Source organism: Xyrauchen texanus, chromosome 2, assembly GCF_025860055.1.
Source record: "Xyrauchen texanus isolate HMW12.3.18 chromosome 2, RBS_HiC_50CHRs, whole genome shotgun sequence".
NCBI classification, from domain to species: domain Eukaryota; kingdom Metazoa; phylum Chordata; class Actinopteri; order Cypriniformes; family Catostomidae; genus Xyrauchen; species Xyrauchen texanus.
This window is the reverse complement of record NC_068277.1, coordinates 56,775,196-56,795,022: the sequence shown is the minus strand read 5'-3', so window position 1 is coordinate 56,795,022 and position 19,827 is coordinate 56,775,196. Positions and strand designations below refer to the sequence as shown.

Sequence of the window (19,827 nt, the reverse complement as noted above, 5' to 3'; positions counted from 1 at the left end):
TCGCACCCTGAATGTCTTCCATTATATCGATTGCTGTATGCATTTTACTTATGTTATTATTTGGCCTATGTTTGTTACAATTACTAATGCAAAAGAGTGACTGTTATGTTTGTACATATATACCAGAAAATGATGAAGATGGTCATATCATAGATGGTATAAATAATATGAAAAAATTGTTGATGAATTACAGAGAAGACAAATTAATGATAGATTGTGGGTTTGGAGATTGGATTACAAGTTGGAAACAATTACTTGTATCTTCTTTAATACCAATTGGAGTTATACAGTTAATCCTTTCATTTATTGTTTGCTGTATTATTCCATTCATTAGGATGTTGATTTATCGCTCTATGAATACTTTTGTATTCTCTCAAATACGTCTTAGCAAACAGAACTATCAAGTACTAATGATTTTGAAAGAAATGTTTGATTGAAATATGTTTCATGTATTATTCTGTAATAATGGACATACTGAGAATCATGTAATGTGATAATTATGTTATATTATAACTGTCATTATCAAAGGGGCCACTGTCAGAAATAGGTATATCTCAGGTCTGTCCAAGATAGAAAATGCTGTGTTGGGACATTCCATTCCAAATACATTATCAAACATCTGTTTCATATTAACTTGGAGTGTAAGAGCCCCTCCTCTCCTTATTTCTTTCTTTCTGTATGTTTGTGTATATTGTATGAATGTGTATGACAGAGGTCCGAAGGATCCTTAGGATTCGAAGGAGCCTTTGTCATATGGAATCGTTATCTGTGATATCTGTATGATGTAATGCGTGTTCTCATTGGATAATACTGTAAACCTCCCTCTTAGTTTCGCACTATATCCTTGAATGCAAGACTTTAGAAGGGCGAGCTTTTCTATTCTTTATTTTGCTCCCCAACGTTGGTTCAATGCTTTGTGTTGATTCACGACTCAATAAACGACGGAGAAAAAGGCACTGCTATCGTTTAGAAGACTTTTATTTCTAACAGTAGTCTTTGTCAGTTCGAACCAGTCTGGCCATTCTCTGTTGACCTCTCTCATTAACAAGGAGTATTTCTGTAACAGCAGTTACAGAAATACTCAAACCAGCCCATCTGGTACCAACAAGCATGCCATGGTCCAAATCATTGAGATCAAATTTTTTTCCCCATTCTGATGGTTGATGTCAACATTAACTGAAGCTCCTGACACGTTTCTGCATGATTTTATGCACTGTTGCCACACGATTGGCTGATTAGATAATCGCATAGATGTTTGTTGGTGCCAGACGGGCTGGTTTGAATATTTCTGTAACTGCCGATCTCCTGGGATTTTAACAAACAACAGTCACTAGAATTTACTCAGAATGGTGCCAAAAACAAAAAAAAAACATTCAGTCAGTGATTGCAGTTCTGTGAATGGAAACGTCTTATTGATGAGAGAGGTCAAAAGAGAATGGCCAGTCTGATTCAAACTCTATGGTAATTCAGATCTCAGAATAGCATACTATTCTGAGAGACTGGTTGGTGCGGTTTTGGTGGCAAGAGGGGTACTCCACAATATTAGGAAGGTAGTTTTAATGTTGTGGCTTATCAGTGTGTATATATATATATATATACACACACATACACACACTCATATATCACTCCAACACCTTTTCCTTGAGAAATCATGCTAAATTGCTAATTTGGTCCTGAAAACCATTATATCAAACACAGTTGAAAGCTATTTAAATGAAGCTTAACATTGTCTTTGTTTTTTTGAGTTGCCACAGTATCCAATAGACTGGCATGTCTTAAGGTCAATATTAGGTCAAAAATGGCAAAAAAGACAACGCTTTCTCTAGAAACTCATCAGTCAATCATTGTTTTGAGAAATGAAGGCTATACATGCACATATATTTAAGTAGCAAAATTAAGTAGCCCTGATATAGCTCTGTATTCCCATCCTGTTTTTTCTTACCAATGTAAATTATCAAACTGTAAAAAAGCTACTGAGCTTAAAAAGAGTATATTTTAAAGTCTGGTATATAATTGTATAGAAATGTCTCTTTAAATTATACCACAAATAATTTTTATTTAATTGCAAAGTTCAAAAGGTGCTGCATAATAAGAATAAACCAATGTACAAATAAATATTTGTTAGTGTATGCATACAGTGTGTCATTGACATTTTTTTTTTTGTGTACTGAATAAACAGACAAAGACAAACATAGAGCAAGTACACCTTTTAATTCTGAGAAACCAATAGCAGGAACAATAAAATACATTTTTGACCCAACATTTCATATTCGAATTGCATTCTTTAGAAAACACCAAAGAACTCACACCCTACACTTTATTACTTCACAACCAATTTAATATGTATATATATATATATTTTTTAAACGCAATTAATTTGGACTTTTAACAATAAAATAATACAAATACTTTGTATTATATAAATGTAGTACTTGACATGTTTATTTACTCTATGAATAGCAACGCACTTAATAACTGAAAGTCATCAACCTGCCCCAGGGGTATTAATACATTTGATGAGGAGGCATCATTAGAAGCTGTCAAACATACATGGACAATAGTTTCTTACGCATAATGTGCAAGTACAGAAAATAGACTTATAGCAAGAAAAACAAAATCTGGACAATTTAACTTGTATGATTTAACTTGTAATCATTAACTTTACACTGAATATAAATGTAGCTCATCCAAAAATGAAAATTCTGTTATAATTTACTCACCCTTATGTTGTACCATACCTGTATGCTTTTGAGAAATTCTTAATCTTAACATAGCTATTTTACAAACAACAACATTTAAAAATGACCATGCTCTCATGACAAAAGGACCAAAAAAAAAACAAAACAAAAAAAACACCAGAAGCTTTTATAAGCTTAACAGTATAAATTACCAAACACATTCTCTGTATGTGGAAACATTTTGACATTCTGAAAAACTGACTTAAAAGTGAGTAAATGTTGACAGTGTTCATTTTGGGGTGAACTGATCTTAGTTTCTTAAGTGTGTGTGTGTGTGTGTGTGTGTGTGTGTGTGTATAAGAAATAGAGAGAGCCAGCAAGCCTGCCTGCCAACAAAAAAATAAAACCTACATGAAGATCCTTAACAGCTGACAGCTTCATTCAGTTAATCTGTGTGTGTTACTATGGGGATGAAAGGGGGTGTGAAAGGGTCAGAGGTTACTCTGACCCTCCTTTAACCTCATCCACCAGTGGATGGCCCTCTTCCACCTGGTCTCCAGGAGCATGTTCCTCTTCCATCTCCAGACAGAGGATTGTATCCTGAAAAATAGGTAGTAATCATGTATACACCTAAACAAATATGTACAAAGCTGTGTGAGAGTGCATTCCATGCAAAGGTTGAAACAGTTCCTGATTCGGGGTATGGCTGTCATTTAGGAATATGGAGTCATTAAACCCAAATCAACAACTTGGACAACACCCATCCCCTGTGAAATGTAGGGCTATTCTGAAAATCAAGTCAAAAACTGACATAAAAGCACCATAAAAAGTGGTCTATGTTACTTGTGCGCTGTATTCCGAGTGTTCTGAAGTCACATGATAACTTTGTGAGGAACAAATTTAAGTTGTTATTAGTTTAAAATCTTTAAATCTAGCATTAAATGATGCAGAATGCCATTGGTTGTCATTTGTGTTGTAACCTATAGCAACACTGTAAATCTAAATGTGCACAGACAAACGATAGAAAAAAGGACATTCGGACTTGGAACGACATGATGAGGATGAGTGCATGAAACATTTAATATTTTTGGGTTCACTAATCCCTAAAACACATGAGATACTGGAAAATCATGGAATTGCATACCACTGTTACGGAGGGGCTTTTTATCCGTCTTTGGTTTCAAAAACGTAGATGAAGGGGCCTCTTCAGTGTTCTGCAAAAGATTAGAAAGAATATGTAAGTACATCACTTGACATTTGAGGCCTAAAGATATTAGTTTCTATAGCTCTGTTACAAAATGTAGCGAGTTTCCTTGCTATCAATTGCCTACATAGGCAGCTGCCTTTTAGCATTTTAACTGAAATGGACTGATTTGGAATGCTCTACATAGTCAAAAACGCTGTGTCCTAATCTATATATATGATTAAATATATTAAATTGTACATTGAAGCTGAAGTATATGTAACTTTTTCAGTTAAAATACTTTCTACTATATCTATAGCTTAATTTGCAGAGACAATGAGTAAGCCATTCATAGGTGCATTTAATTAAAAACTGTAAAAACTGTCTTTGTAGAGCTATACAAATTCCTGTTTGTTTTGAGCAACCCACCCCAACATTACGAAATTACATGCTTGAAAAAAAATAAAAAATTCATAAAATTCCATCAAATTTAATTGTGTAAAGTTTAACTAAACTAAATTAAAAAATGATTTTCTTTTCATAGGAACTCGAGCTGCTTATTCGCTATGGGACACCGCCCGAGTGTCACGTGGTCTGATGCCCTTATACAATCACTCCAATTTATTGGCTGGTGGCGCTTAAGGGTGTCCCTAGGATGTCATGGGCCATTGATTCAGATTTCCTGTTCTTCAGTGCACGATTTTTCTAAGACTGTGTTGGTTTCAAAAACTCACATCGAATTGAGGATTATTAATTCTACATTTTGAGTGGCAAATATATAAGGACATTTTATTATCCAGCATAAATTTCAGAGCAATATGAATGTGTTTTTTCCCAAACATTACAAGGATCTGACTGGGACAATGGTGCTTTGAGGCTAGCAATTTCTTACCACGAGCCATTATCCCCACTTGTTCCAGTTCCACGGCCTCCAGATTTGGAGCTCTGTGTGTGGCAGCCATTTGGGATTTCAGCTTTGTGTCTGAGAAGATTGGAGTGCGAACAGTCATCGGATTCTTCCTCGTGTGTGTCGCCCTCCCCCTGAGAGAAAGTGCAAGTCTCGTTGGACATGCTCTTTGGCCTAACCCGGCGGTCATTTTCAGACGAACAAAGCATTCGAAAGAGTTACCACGTGCATCTTTAGCAGTCTGCATTTAAAAACGCTGTATGAGAGAATTCGTCATTGGAAGGTAAGGGAACAAATTGGCCCCTTTCTCCCTATTGTCTTTTTCTGTTTCGTTCTGGGAGAATGCACATAATTAAGGCAATGGACGAGACTGGCTGCAGAACTAGAGGGCTGGACTAAGAGAATATTCCCAAAGGAGTGATGACAAAGCAACATGCGGAGTGCTTCGTCTGTGCCATTATTCTTTCGGGATTCTATCAGGAGATGCAAGGTATTTAAACTAGTTTTTCTTTTGCCCGTTCGTGGACCACGCAGGCGTTAAAGCGAGACAAGAGATGCGCACTGCTATCTCCGCTCGATTGTTCGGTGGTGGCAAGGATGTCACTCTTTTCAGTCAGCTGTTGGATCTACACACAATGGTTTTGCAGTCCAACCAAGTGCATTGTGTTAAGGAATACCACAATGTCTAGCCACGATTTTCATTTAGCATAGAACAACAGATTCCTATGAAGCTGTTCACACCTGGAGTGAACATTCCAGCACCAACAATGCTAGATAAAATTTTTTCAGTTAGTGTGTTAATTTTTTTATTTTATGAAATGCCCTGACCAATAAAACATGAGATTTATATCACATGTCAGGAGCCACTGCAGTAACCAAAACCAGCGCAACCGGTGGCACTAAAGCACAGAAAGCTGTTTTGACCACCAACATTAAATGCAGAAGTAACTCGAAGAAGAAACCCAGAACCAGCAGTGAGGATGTAAGTTCACTTGCATCAAGTTTCTGCTTGAAATGTTGCGTTTGTGCTTAAATTGAATTTCAACTACATCTGGGAAAAACTGTGTGCCGATTTTATTCATGCATTCTTTGTCTTTTATTACTTTTTGCAGTTTATTATCAAGCAGTACTCATTTGACATACTTCAAAGTGATTAAAGTATGTCGTCATGAAATCAGAATTCCTCCACTCAAAATCTGAACACAAGTGGACAACATGAGACACATTTAAGCGACCAGGTGCAAACAACAATGTGTCTTGTCTGAACATATGTGATTGGATTACTCTAAATGTATCTTAAAAACAGGAGTAAATGGGGTCAAAGATGACACCGATGCTACAGTTCCCTCCTATCCATGCACAGTGGCCTTTAAATATAACAAATACTAATGCTATGCTTAATCGTTTAAAAAGGAACCTGTTAGTACTTGTAAGTTATTTTTAACATAATTGTAAGTGTTTGGGCATCTAATCTGTTTTTTTGCTCCTTCAAGAATTTGATTAGTCCAAGCACATAAAGTTGAAGTACGATAACACCAACTGGGGATGATGTCATGACTAGTCTACTTAAATATCAGTAGTAATGCAACAGCGGGACCAAGATGGCACCCTCGGTGAACGTGATTTTTTGAGCTTTTGCACCAAGTGTATCTTCAATATTGCAAAGAGGCTTCTAATTAATTGTTACGTTTAAGAAGTCAGTACAGTTTAAGTCAATTGTGCAGCCTTTTATTTGACAATGGTGCATAAGTGAGGGCTTTCAGAAAGTTCAATAGGTGCTAGCACTAGCACGTGCTCTGTGGTTAGCTGTGAACATGATAAAGTTGTCTCTTTTACAAGCGAGGATGAGAACTTCTCCTTAGCTGAAGATAAGTTCCCGGCATTGCCTGTTACTCCAAGCAAGTCACTAGTTGAAAAGAAAAAAAGTATGCGATAACTCAAGTGCTAACATCGCATCTAAGCATTTTGTTCTGTCAGAGGAAAACATTAGCTGCAGCTTGCTCTCTGTGTTTTTGCTGTGATATTGGACTAGTAGCTAATTGTTAACAGGAGATTTTACTGCACTTTACTGAATATTGATGTAAAGCTTTGTCCATTAGTGACTAGTTTAGAGCAATTCTGCTGGAGTTTCAGACATGTTACACTTTTTGAATGAGTTGGTTATTTGTGGGCTGGACTCAGGTGTGCAGCAATTAGTACTGAAGTAGTGAAAGCACTGTAGCGGCAGCTCTTGTGTGCAGCCCTCCTCAGGTGAAGACCCATCTCGGGTATAAACCTGCGAGTTTACCTGTGCAAGTCCACCGAGAAAGGACAACGACATGGCACCATCTAATACGCTACATTTTTACTATATACATTACCGTTCAAAGGTTTAGGGTCACTTACTCATTCATTATTATTTAATTTATATTAATAGTAAAGTCATCAAAACTATAGAATAATAGAAATGGAAATATGGGAATTATGTTGTGACAAAAAAAAACAATAAATCAATAGCATGTTATATTTTAGCATCTTCAAAGTGGCCACCCTTTGCTTAGAATTTTCAGAAATATACTCTTGGCATTTTCTCAACCAAATTCTTGAGGTATCACCCTGGGATTTCATTCAATTTTCTGCACATTTGCATTGATACACAGGCGACTGCGATGTTTGATTTAAACATATTTAATTAATTTTTCTGCACGTTTGCAACAATACACAGACAAGCAAGCTCCAGGATATTATGGAAGATTTAACATTTTCCTCAGAAGAAGAGCGGGACTCTGATGAACATTTGTATTTTGAAGAGAGACTTGATCCAACCAAGGATACAATTTCAGAAAAGTCAATTAGTTTTCATTAGTTGACATACTATTTTATATAAACATGTTCATATTTTACTAGTGGTACTGTTTCCAGGCTTGCCAACAAGGATTCAGAGTATTGAAATTTTAAATGTGTCCTAATAAGCAAGTTTAGTTACATTTAAATGCTGTTTAGGCTAAAGCAGTCATTTAAATTGTATGCTGTATGATATAAATATGATATGTAATATGATATAAAAATAATATGAATGTTTAGATTACATTTTATCTAGTGTTTAAAATGCCTCATTATCATATTTGCAAGCTTGTGCTTGCAAATATGTGTTCAGGTTAAATGAGAAAAATCTACTTTAAATATGCCCATATTAGAAAATCTGCATATTATAATGATTTCTGAAGGGTCATGTGACACTGAAGACTGCAGTAATGATGCTGAAAATTCAGCTTTTATCACAAATTACATTTTACAATATATTTAAATAGAAAACTGTTCTTTTAAATTGTAAAAAAAAATTCACAATATCAACGTTTTTACTGTATTTTGGATCAAATAAATCCAGTCTTGGTGAGCAGAAGAGACTTCTTTTAAATGGTAGTCAAAAATTAAGTCTTTATGTAAAGAAAATATACAGTCAGATTACTTTTAACTTAAAACTTGATTTTGATCATTAAGTCTCCTCACATTCATTCTCGATCCCTCATTGAAAGGCCCAGGGGTCTTCGTATCCTCAGGTGTGAAATACATCCATATTCAAGATAGTTCACGCCTCCTCGCATATTACCTATCAACACTAAAAGTGTCTTACAAAAGTTAAATTACTATATTGTTTTGTATGAATGAGTGATCAGGATGGTTTTCACATCATTTTGTAGCAAAAATTCTAGGCTACAAGATCCAGTTCTCAAAAGTCTTGTGGACAAATGTTTAGTATCTGTTATATGACCTTATTTCAGTGACTTAACATTTTAGTTTTTTCAAAAGCCATGCATAAACATTATTTTCTCAAAAATACAAACCTGTACATGCATGTTGCACACATATTATTGTAGCCCAGTTTGTGATGAATAGAGCGTAATCAGACTTTAATCAATAACATATCCATCATATGTTATTAAGCAACTGAAAAAAGCACAAATGTCAAGGCATGTCAAAACGTCTCCAGGGCCCAAAATACCCTCAGACCCCAGAGGGTTAAACAGAGTTCCCACCTATAGGCTGAGCACTAAGTGGCTGCTTTTCTTAATTATTCGGTCCAAGTCATCCATTTCAAAAACTTTTTTTTAATAACATTTTAGTTTTGTAATTAAATAAATTAATATGTTGGCACAATTATATTTTTGTCAACAAAACAAATGTCAAACATTTAAGCATACACCTTCAGATCAAACATTTTTTAAGATCATGAGAAACATTTCAGTCAAGTGACCCCAAACTTTTGAAAGGTAGTGTATCTTATACTATTTACATTTCCTTATGCTTATAATAAGTTTTCACTACATTCCTGTGGTTTCCTGTAGGTGAAAATCCACATGCACTCGCCATACACTACACACTCCACAACACCTGAGGTTGCTTAGTACTGCCTCACCAGAGCCCCCCCCCCTCTCAGTTGGACTAAGGAACTGCCAGTCAGCTGTCAAAGCGGACTTCATCCTGGCCTTCGCCAGTCAGTCAAAACTCAGTGGTTTTTCTCTGACTGAACCATAGATCGGTACAGAAAACACTTGATCTCTCTCTACCAACTTTACTTTCACCCACACCCCTCATCAGGGTGGGGAAACTTGTTTGCTCATGTCCAACTCATGGAAATTCAATCCTCTCACATCTCTCTTGCTTCAATTAACTTCTTGGTCATCCATCTAGATGTATTGCTGTACTCATTCCCTGAGGATGGCACATTGCTGGTGGTCCTTGGGGACTTCAACATCCATCAAGACAAACCAAGTGGCTGACTTTCTAGCTCTTCTGACCTCATTGATTAGAAGATTGCAAACCTCTGCAACAGACAGCGCAGGAAAACAGCTAGGTCTCATCCTTACCCATAACTGTATCTCTCTCATGCTGCCTTCTTCCTTACCTCTCACTTCACCTACAATATGGTTTCCTTCCACCGTAACCTATTCTCTATCCCACATTCGCTTCTCTTCGCTGTTTGGAAATTGAGAACTCCTACCTGAAGGACAATGGCTTGCAGTTCAAGGATGATTTCTTGAAAGGTGACTGCGAAAAGTATGAAGGTGTGTCCAGAGATTCAAAAGGCTTGTAAGGCAGGGAATAGCTTTCATCCATGGGCAGGGTGAGATTACCCTTCCCAATTTATGTTTCGAACCAAAACTACAGTTTGCTGTATGGAATTTGAAGCACTAAACAATTGTGTTCATAAGAACAACAGATTTTCTGTTCACAGACTCATGTGCTGCATACTGTTTGATACCAAATGTATATAATTGACTTTATGAAGCACAATCTGTTAAATTGTAACTGTGACTATGCATGTTGTAAATAATGCTGTGTATTTGTAAGGATTGAGATTTTTTTCTAGAATCTAAGTGTTGCACAAATTGAGATTTAACGTGGAGCTGCTATAAACCGTTGACCTTTTTTCAGATTTTTCTAGTTTTGATAGTAAAAATTATTTTTATACAGTACATTCATGAAGTATTCTGACCCCTACATTATTTTCACATTTTGATATGTTGCAGCCTTATGCTAAAATACTTTAAATTATATCTTTTCCACATCAATCTACATCCATACCCCATAATTACAAAGCAAAAATAAGATTTCTGATAACTTTGCAGAGTGATTAAAAAGATAAAACTGAAATATAACATTGACATAAGTAAACAGACCCTTTGCTATGACACTTGAAATTTAGCTCAGTTGCAACCGATTTCTCTGGATCATCTTTGAGATGTTTCTACAATTTGATTGGAGTCCACCTGTGGCAAATTCAATTGACTGGACATGATTTGGAAAGGCACACAGCAGTCTATATAAGGCCTCACAGCTGAAAATGCATATCAGAGCAAAAACCAAGCCATGAGGTCAAAGGAACTGCCTGTAGAGCTCAGAGACAAGATTGTGTTGTAGGGGGGGTGGCAATGTGTTTGCATTCAAAGGACAAAACTCCCCAGGGAGGCAAAGAGCAAATGTATGATCTTTGAGAAAATCAACATACAAACTTTCTCGCAATTAGCATCTCTTCCTGAGGCACCACACCCCACTGGGCGAAGATTGCAAATTCACATCTCATTGTTGCCCTTCCACATCTGTCCCATTCTCTCCCCTCTCCTCCTCCTCCTCCTCTGTTCCCCTTCAGCTCAGAATCACCTCCAACTCACCTAAGATCTGTATGTAACAAAATATCATAACTGATGTATGCAAATAATGTAATTAGGCATGTTTGGTATAATTTAAAATGTCTCAGTGCGACTGGTATAAGGGTCTCTGCAACAAAAAGAGAAGTTCTTTGCCAAATGCTGTATAATTCTGGAGGTCTATCCCCCTCCTTGAAGGTTAAACCCCAGGAATCTGCATTCAGATCTCCTATGCTTTGCAATTTCATGTAGTTTTCTAAACTGCCAGGTATGTTCTTTGACTTGTTTCTGTAACTTATGTTTTTTAAATCCTACCTGGCAAATAAATTGTTACTTTTTGATATATAACACTCCACCAATCTGGGCTTTATGGCAGAGTGGCCAGAAGGAAGCCTCTCCTCAGTGCAAGACACATAAAAAAGCACCTAAAGGACTCTCAGACTGTGAGAAACAAGATTCTATGGTCTGATGAAATGAAGATTGAACTGTTTGGCCTCAATTCCAAATATCATGTCTGGAGGAAACCAGCCACCGCTCATCACCTGCGCAATACCATCCCAATGGTGAAGTATGGTGGTGGTAGCATCATGCTATGTGTTTTTCAGCGGCAGGGGCTGTGAGACTGGTCAGGGTTGAAGGAAAGCAGAATGCAGCAAAATACAGAAATATCCTTAATGAAAACCTGGTCCAGAGCACTCAGGACCCAAGCACACATCCAAGACAATGCAAGAGTGGCTTAGGGACAACTCTGTGAATGTCCTTGAGTGGCCCAGACAAAGCTCATAGTCATTATGGGGTATGGAGTGTAGATTGATGTGAAAAAATAAGAATTTAAAGAATTTTAGCATAAGACTGCAACATCACAAAAATGTGAAATAAATTAAGGGGTCTGAATACTTTCTGAATGCACTGTATGTTTTTTTTCTGTTGTTTCTTTGAATGCCATGGTTTTAAGGGATAACATTAAGCGTAATGCCATGTTTTTGTTTACTAGACAGTTTAATCAGCTATATTTAATTCTGTCATATGGAATTGATGTTGATAATATAGCAATTCTGCTGCAGAGCAATGATATCTCAGATCATTACCAAGTGTCTTGTATGCTGCATTTAGCAAAGGCAACTCAATCTAAAGCACATTATCGATCGAGTAGAACTATTCTTTAGACCACTAAAGATAGCTTCACTAATAATCTTCCATATATCCTCAAATACTCAGTAAGCCAAAAAAGTTCAATAGAACTTCATAAAGTTAGAATTCAGCTAATGCTGATTCTAATCAATTTTCTATTGATTTTAATAAATCAAAGATCAAAAGTTAATTATTAATTATTGCAAATAACAAAACCTGCTCCTGGCTATCAATAAATAAACTTCAACTGGTTCAAAATGCAGCAGCCAGAGTGCTGACAAGAACCAAGGAATATGATCATATCAGCCCAATTTAATCTTCACTACATTGGCTACCTGTTAAATTTTGTTTTAATTAAAAAATATTTTTAACCACTTACAATGGTCTATCTCCACAGTACATTTACGCAAAATCCCCCCTTTTTTTTTTTTTTTAAACATAATTGTGTCCCCAGTGTGTGTAGACAACCACAAAATATGGTAAAAGACCACCCCTTAGTTTCTTTCCTTTCCCCATCAATAAAAAACAGTGTCTCCGAATGAGCAGTTCAGGTTTGCCAGCCCCATATGACGTCAAAATGGGAAAGGTACCACCCAAGGTTGTCGAAGAGGTCTGCCTGAGTAGCTTAGATCTGCCCTCATTAAAACCTGAGTGAGTATCGCACAGTCTACCAAATGTATCTCCTCGCTAGAGCCACTTGTGCTAACTCGGACTGCTTCATCAACAATGGTCAACACAAGACTGGGTTTGCTTCAAAGCTAAGGATCAAGGATGGATCGATACAAACTCTCCGTGACCCAACTTCAGATTTAAAAGTCATAAGGTTCGCACTTTATACTTTTTTATGTTTGCAATTTGGTTTTCTGAATTTGCTAGTTTGCATGTTGTGTGAAAAATGCTTGTTGTGAAAACATCGTGCTTTTTGTAGCATAGCAACTAGTCCCTAACTACCTTATTCTATAACAATTAAGTTGTAGCTCTGTTTCGGTTTCAATATAAACTGATTGGCATCTTCCATTATTTATTTTAATGGTCAGCCATTGACTGACACTAAACATACAGTACTGATTTTTATTTTGTTATTTTATTTGAATTAATACTTTATTTTAATGGTCAGCAACTTACTGACACTGGACATATATTACTGATGCTTATTTAGCTATAATTTTAATTTATTCTTTATTTAAATGGTCAGCAACTGACTGAAACTTAACATACAGTACTGATGTTTATTTAGCTACAATTTAAATGTATTATTTATTTAAATGGTCAGCTATTGACTGATACTGAATATATAGTACTGATGTTTACTTAGCAATAATTTAAATGTATTATTTATTTAAATGGTCAGCTATTGACTGATACCGAATATACAGTACTGATGTTTATTAAGCTATTTATTGTATTTTTATATATTCTTTATTTTCTCAGAGTTCATTTCTAGAATTTGTTGACAATGTATAATAATAATGTCAAATATTCTTTGATAAAAATATTTGTTTAAAGAAAGCAGTCTTTTGACTACATTTGCATAGTCATATCGGTGATAGGGCTGGGCGATAAAACCATATCGATATATATCACGATAAAGAAAATTAGAGGAATTTTCGATATTTACTGTGTGTCGCTAAAACACAAGCAGTTCTCAGGCTGCGTTTCCACTGGGGCAGATGAAATCCGCTCACAGCGCTAGGAGAGAACTTTCTCCGCACCGCTGCTAATCCTACGATACACCTTGCGAGCATGACGCTCTGCTTTCGTAGGAATTCATTGAAAACGCTCCCAGCTTCACTCACAACGTCTCAGATCTTTCTGCGCTGTAATCTTGAATAATTTCTGCCCTGTCCAGCTCCGCACGCGTTGCCTCTTTTTCCTGCATGTGTGTAGATATGAAGCGCCGCATGAGTTAACGTTGTTTCAAAGCACCTTTTAGACCATAACGTTTTTCCTTCTAAATTTATCTTTGTTAATCAGCATGATACAAGCCTTTAATAATAAACAATCGAATAAACAAATCGATTTCTGTTCTAATTTTGTGAAAATTAATTAGATGTCTGGAATGGATAGACAGACTAAAATTTTATGAAAATATACAAAAGTTTTTTATTTTAAAAACATTTTCTAAATATTCTCTCGGGACACCCCTGAACCCACACTCAGCATCATTCCACAGTCACAAGGGCTTCTATGCCCCATACTTTGGTACCTGAATCTAAAGAAATATAAAAAATATTTCATTTTAATGTAAAAATATTCTAACAAATACTGGACTGCTGTCACTATGCTTCAGAACAAACAGATGATCTTTTAACATTCATTTTCAATTGATAAACTGTAAAAGACGGTAAAATTGGTAAAAGATCCCGCAGACCCCACTGCTTTGGCCGTCTCTGGACCCCTGTGCAGTTTTGTAGAGACTATTTTGACTGTTTAGAATTAATTTTTTCTTCTTTTCTTCCGTAAACTTTGAAAAAAAAAAAAAAAAAGAAAGTGCAATGTGTAAATGTATATCTTGATAAATATCGATATCGAACAATATGAAAAAGATTATCGTGATAACAATTTTGGCCATATCGCCCAGCCCTTATACATATATAAAAGGTCTGTTTTCAATCTAGCTCAAAAATGAACTATATCGGCCACTATATTGTAATCGTTAACCCCCCCCACCCCTAAAATCGGTTTCGGTCTCACTATAAATAGGTTATTCAGTTTCGCCTTGTCGTGTGTGTTTATTATTGACTGGGAGCTTTTGACACTTGTAGCACTCAGAAAATCACTTTCACTATTTTTATTAAACAAACACCAAGAAAATGTAAACCAATCAAACAGAACATACCGGTCACATCAGGGCTTCACACATATGAGGACTGGTGCCACAAAGTTCTACAGATGGTGACACCAGCACCTGATTTGGTAGAAACAGTGGAAAAATATATGTTTTTTTGTCCTTAATTCAATTTTTTTTTATAATAATTAATGATAGAAACTAATAAAAATAGTGACATTATTATATATTTTATATTATTTTGTTGCTGAAATGAACATACCAGCTTCATGCTCCCTGAGGTGGATTTCCCTCTAGGCAGTCACATGACGAGTCAATCAAACACACATTTGACCAAGTTAGAGTAATCGATGATCAACAGCTCCAGCATAACTTTGCGCTCACATATCTATCTGCGCTCACAACCTATCTTTTCAATGATCAAAGATAGGTTGTATTGAGTAAAGCAGGACACTAAAACAAAAGAAAATACAACCCAGCTATTAGTCCTGAAGAGCCGTCGAGAAGCGCTTTTGCAGGTTGGCTATTTAGGACAGGAAAGAACACTTAACCACATAATGGCCCGTTCTTTTTGGCCAGGCAGTCACAGGGACGTTTGCAGGTGGTGTGCGGCATGCTGTGAATGTCAGTTGGTGAATCCACTGGCCACTCTATGGTTAATCGAGGTACCCATTGAAAGGATCAGAACAGACCGCATGTGGAAAATGCCTTCTTATTTCTGGTGGACTATGCAACGCGATATCCGGAAGCAGTGCCCCTGCGTAACATCTCAGCAAGTAGTGTTGCTGAGGCACTTTTCAGAAAATTCTCCCAGGTGGGGATTCCGAAAGAAATCCTCACTGACCAGGGCACTATATTTATGTCACGAATACTATGCGAACTGTACAAATTATTAGGTATTAAATCGATTTGCACCTGTGTATACCAGCCACAAACCAATGGGTTGGTGGAATGATTTAATAAAACCCTGAAAAACATGATCCATAAGTTCGTACACGAGGATGCTAGAAATTGGGATAAGCCTCGAGCTCCAGTTATTTGCAGTACGAGAGGTCCCACAAGCCTACACAGGTTTTTCCCCATTCAAGCTGCTATATGGGAGATGGCCGAGCGGAGTGCTCAACGGGAAGCTTGGGAGGAGAGATCTTCAAACAGTAAAAAAACTAAATTCAGTATGTTCTTGATCTAAAAGCAAAACTCCACACTTTGAGTCGATTAACACAGGAGAATTTGCTCCAAGCTCAGGAACGTCAAAGCCAGCTGTATGACAGTGGCACTCAACTACAGGACTACGGGGAGATAAAGTGCTTTTATTACTGCCCACCTCAAGCTCTAAACTACTCGCTATGTGGTAAGGGACCTTTGAGGTCACATGCGAGTTGGCGATCTCGATTATGAGGTTAAGCGAATGGATGGGTTGGAGCAAGTCAGTTTTACCGTCTTATATCCATCATAGCACCCTGTGCTAATGGTACAGCCCACAGCACAAATTGTAAGACAATCTTCCACAATTAAGAAAATCTCAAATTGAAGAAATTGAGAGAAATTTTTAAATTATCCATTCATGAAGTAACCGGAGACAATTTATAATGAAAGTTTCAAACCGTTTTTCTGTTTTTGTATTTGGATTGATATGGTCTGAATGCTAAATTCTCCACTTCACAATTCAATCACTGGCAAGTGATTTACTAGCCAGGGGGTAATGAAAGAAATTTCTGTCACCTAGTATGGAATTTGGTTGAATATTCCAGTGATTTACTCACATTGTAGAGGGCTGGGTATCTACACTGACATTGGGCAACAACCCAGAATTGAAGGCCTTTGTTTTTTACCTGCTGTCAAACGTGAAAAACAAATCAAGCTGTGGTCGGTCACTTCATGTCAGTCAGAAGGCCCTTTCCGATATTGGGTGGTTCAAATTAGCTATAGGTGGGGGATATCGCAGATATTAAAGATTTATTTCTCTGCCATGCTAAATACATGTTCCTCTTTAATTTTAATACATTTTCAACAAAAACCTATTTGCCAGGAATTCCAGTACTTTCATTTCTAAAAGGTAAATTCAAGCACCTCATGCGAACCCTAGAATTTACCCACAGCATGTGCCTGTACTGAGGATGCTTGCTCCCATTACCTAACCCTGAAACAACTAACAACAATCAGAACAGTGTTTTCGGAATATAAATCCTTTCCTCACTGAAAGCTACATATGGACATACGGCAATCCATTTTAGAGTGTAAAGTTGAGAAACTGGGCTCTCACTCTCTCTCTGCATGTGCGATGTACGAATGTATGTGTGTTACTGGTTGCACAGACTAATTAACTACAACTAATGTAGTCGATACTGTCAGCTTGAAGTCGACTAGTCACTCACCACGAGCAAATTAGTCTATATGAAATACAATGGGTATGAAGCCCGGTGGCACTGCATTGAAAAGGGGCAGTGGCTCAAATATAATCAGGTTCATATTAAAATTTGCACACACAGAATACACTTTAAAACAGGTGATTGCTTACTGTGTTGGCAAACTGACAGACAGCATTTGGAATTATCTGTTCATGTTTTAAAAAAATAAATATAAATAATATCTGGAAAATGACAGGATTTGGTTAACACATCCCCTGCTTATTACATCTTGTGCAACTCGAAAGGTTTAGGCATTGGCAGCTTTTTTGGGGCTTGTTGTAGTTACATTCATTTTCCAGTAGTTTTAAGCTTTCTGTAGCTGTTAAGACACCCTCGAACAGCACAAATTCTTCCAGAGCCTCTGCTGTTCAGGCATCAACAGTAACAACACTGTTTAACTGCAACTAAGCCGAGGTTAAGCCGAAGTTAGAGTCAGAAACAAGTGTAGGTTATCTTTTGAAATATAGGTGGCGCTGTCTCCAAACTGCTCAGGTTTCCACAGGATTTGATGTCAATGATGCATACAAATTTTCTTTTAAATTCTTAAAATCTTGTTTTGTTTAAACTGACTTAAACATTTTACCACAATATGTCGCTGTTTCAACACTGCATAGGTATCCTCAGGACATGATATCTATGGTGCAGTTAAAAAAAAAAATCGGTATGCTTCAATGCTTTCAAAAAATAAATAACTTTTTTTAATAAAATTCAGACTCCCATTAGGGAGGAATACTAATAATACAATATGTGTCACAGCACCTTCAGTGCTTTGCCCCTAACTATAGCAGCAAGCAGCAATTATGGGGCCAAGCACTGAAATGTAAAGCTTTGCACTATAGCAAGCTTTACATACAACGTAACTCCACCCTATTTCTACTACGTTACGCCGATGACACACAACTCTACTTGTCTTTCCGGCCTGATAAGACATCTCGGCCTGGATGAAGGAACACCACCTGCAACTCAATCCAGCCAAAAACAAACTCCTGGTCTTTCCAGCCAACCCTGCTGTTAAACACAACATCACCATGCAGCTTGGTTCGACTACAGATCTAGGGATAACCATTGATGACAAACTAAATTTCATGGACCACATCTCAAAGACTGCAAGATCATGTAGATTTACACTCTACAACATCAGGAAGATAAGACCCTTCTTATCTGAACATACCACACAACTATTTGTTGAGTCACTTGTCATAACTAGACTGGACTACTGTAACGCTCTCATTGCAGGCCTCCCTGCATGTGCAATTAGACCTCTACAAATCATCCAGAATGCAGTAGCACGTCTGGTCTTTAATGAACCAAAGAGAGAGCATGTTACACCACTCCTTGTCTCTCTCCACTGGTTGGCGCATGTATCAAATTCAAGGCTCTGATTCTGGCATACAGAACAGTCACTGGGTGTGCTCCAACATACCTAAAATAATTTCTGTAGAGCTACACGCCCACTAGAAGCCTACATTCGGCTAAGGAACAACGTCTTGTTGTACCAACACAAAGAGGCACCAAAACACTTTCTCGGACTTTCAGCTTCATGATACCATGTTGGTGGAATGACCTCCCCAACTCCATCTGTGAAGCAGACTCACTCTCTGTCTTCAAAAAACTACTTAACGCATCTTTTCCAAGAGCACTTAACTAGTTAACTTTTTTTTTTTAAATTGCACTTGTATGTTTTGAATACTATTCTGATGCTAGTGAAACTGTAATATGGCACTTTTGTACCACTGTCTCCTTAAGATGATTCGCTTATGTTTTCCTCTTTTGTAAGTCCCTTTGGATAAAAGCGTCTGCCAAATGAATAAATGTAAACGTAACCCTTAAAAATAATAAACATTAAACCCTACAATTACAATAGAGTTTCAACACTTCATGCTTGAACCCCTAATACAAATAATAAAAATGAAACCCTAGAATTACTATTACCACTAGGATTTTGTGGCACCTTTTCTTGAATATTGAGGACCAAAATGACTGAATTTAATGTAGGTTCTCTCAAAAACGGCAATACCATTTGCAGCATTTTTTGTGTGGTTTTGCAGTGAAATCACATAAATGATAGTATCCTTGTATAAATGGGTTAATGATAGCAAGTGCACTAACCAGTAAATATAATTTAATGCATAATAACTAAATATGCAATTTCCAATAATAAATACACACAATACATTTAAGGAGTTGAACCCCATGTGGCTAATAAGAGTTCAAAGGACGATCCTTTATTTATATAACATTTTTCTGCCTCAGACAATGCAAGTAAACTTTAAAATGGTTAAAATAGTAGACCTAATATAAAACTGTAAAGTAAAAAGATATTAATAATTAGACCTGTTGTGATTATTGCAACACCTGATAGTGATCATTTGGTCTAAACCCTGATTATTTGTGATGAAAGCACTTATTAAGCACTTTAAATTTTAATCTCATTTTACTCATTTCAAGTGAATATTTGAAATGAAAGCCATGTATTTTGTTAATTTTCCGGTGCAACAGTGCATTTTGTGAGCACTCCAAATTAACTGACAATCATCGACGTACTCTGGGCACTGCAATGACAGCAGCTTCTGAGGAGTGCATGAAGATTAAATGCTGTGATAT

At 36.8% G+C, this 19,827-nt stretch overlaps 1 protein-coding gene across 1 annotated transcript in view; it reads right to left on the bottom strand.

The window, feature by feature from the left end:
* Positions 1-3,000: 3,000 nt before the first annotated feature.
* The window catches only part of LOC127662620 (selenoprotein S-like), a 55,748-nt gene continuing 38,921 nt past the window's right edge, over positions 3,001-19,827 (bottom strand). The window contains exons 5-6 of the mRNA XM_052153894.1: positions 3,823-3,892; positions 3,001-3,278 (exon numbers count right to left, since the gene is read on the bottom strand). Coding sequence (XP_052009854.1) covers positions 3,199-3,278; positions 3,823-3,892 — 150 coding nt within the window. The 3' untranslated portion in view covers positions 3,001-3,198. The remainder of the gene's footprint in view (positions 3,279-3,822; positions 3,893-19,827) is intronic.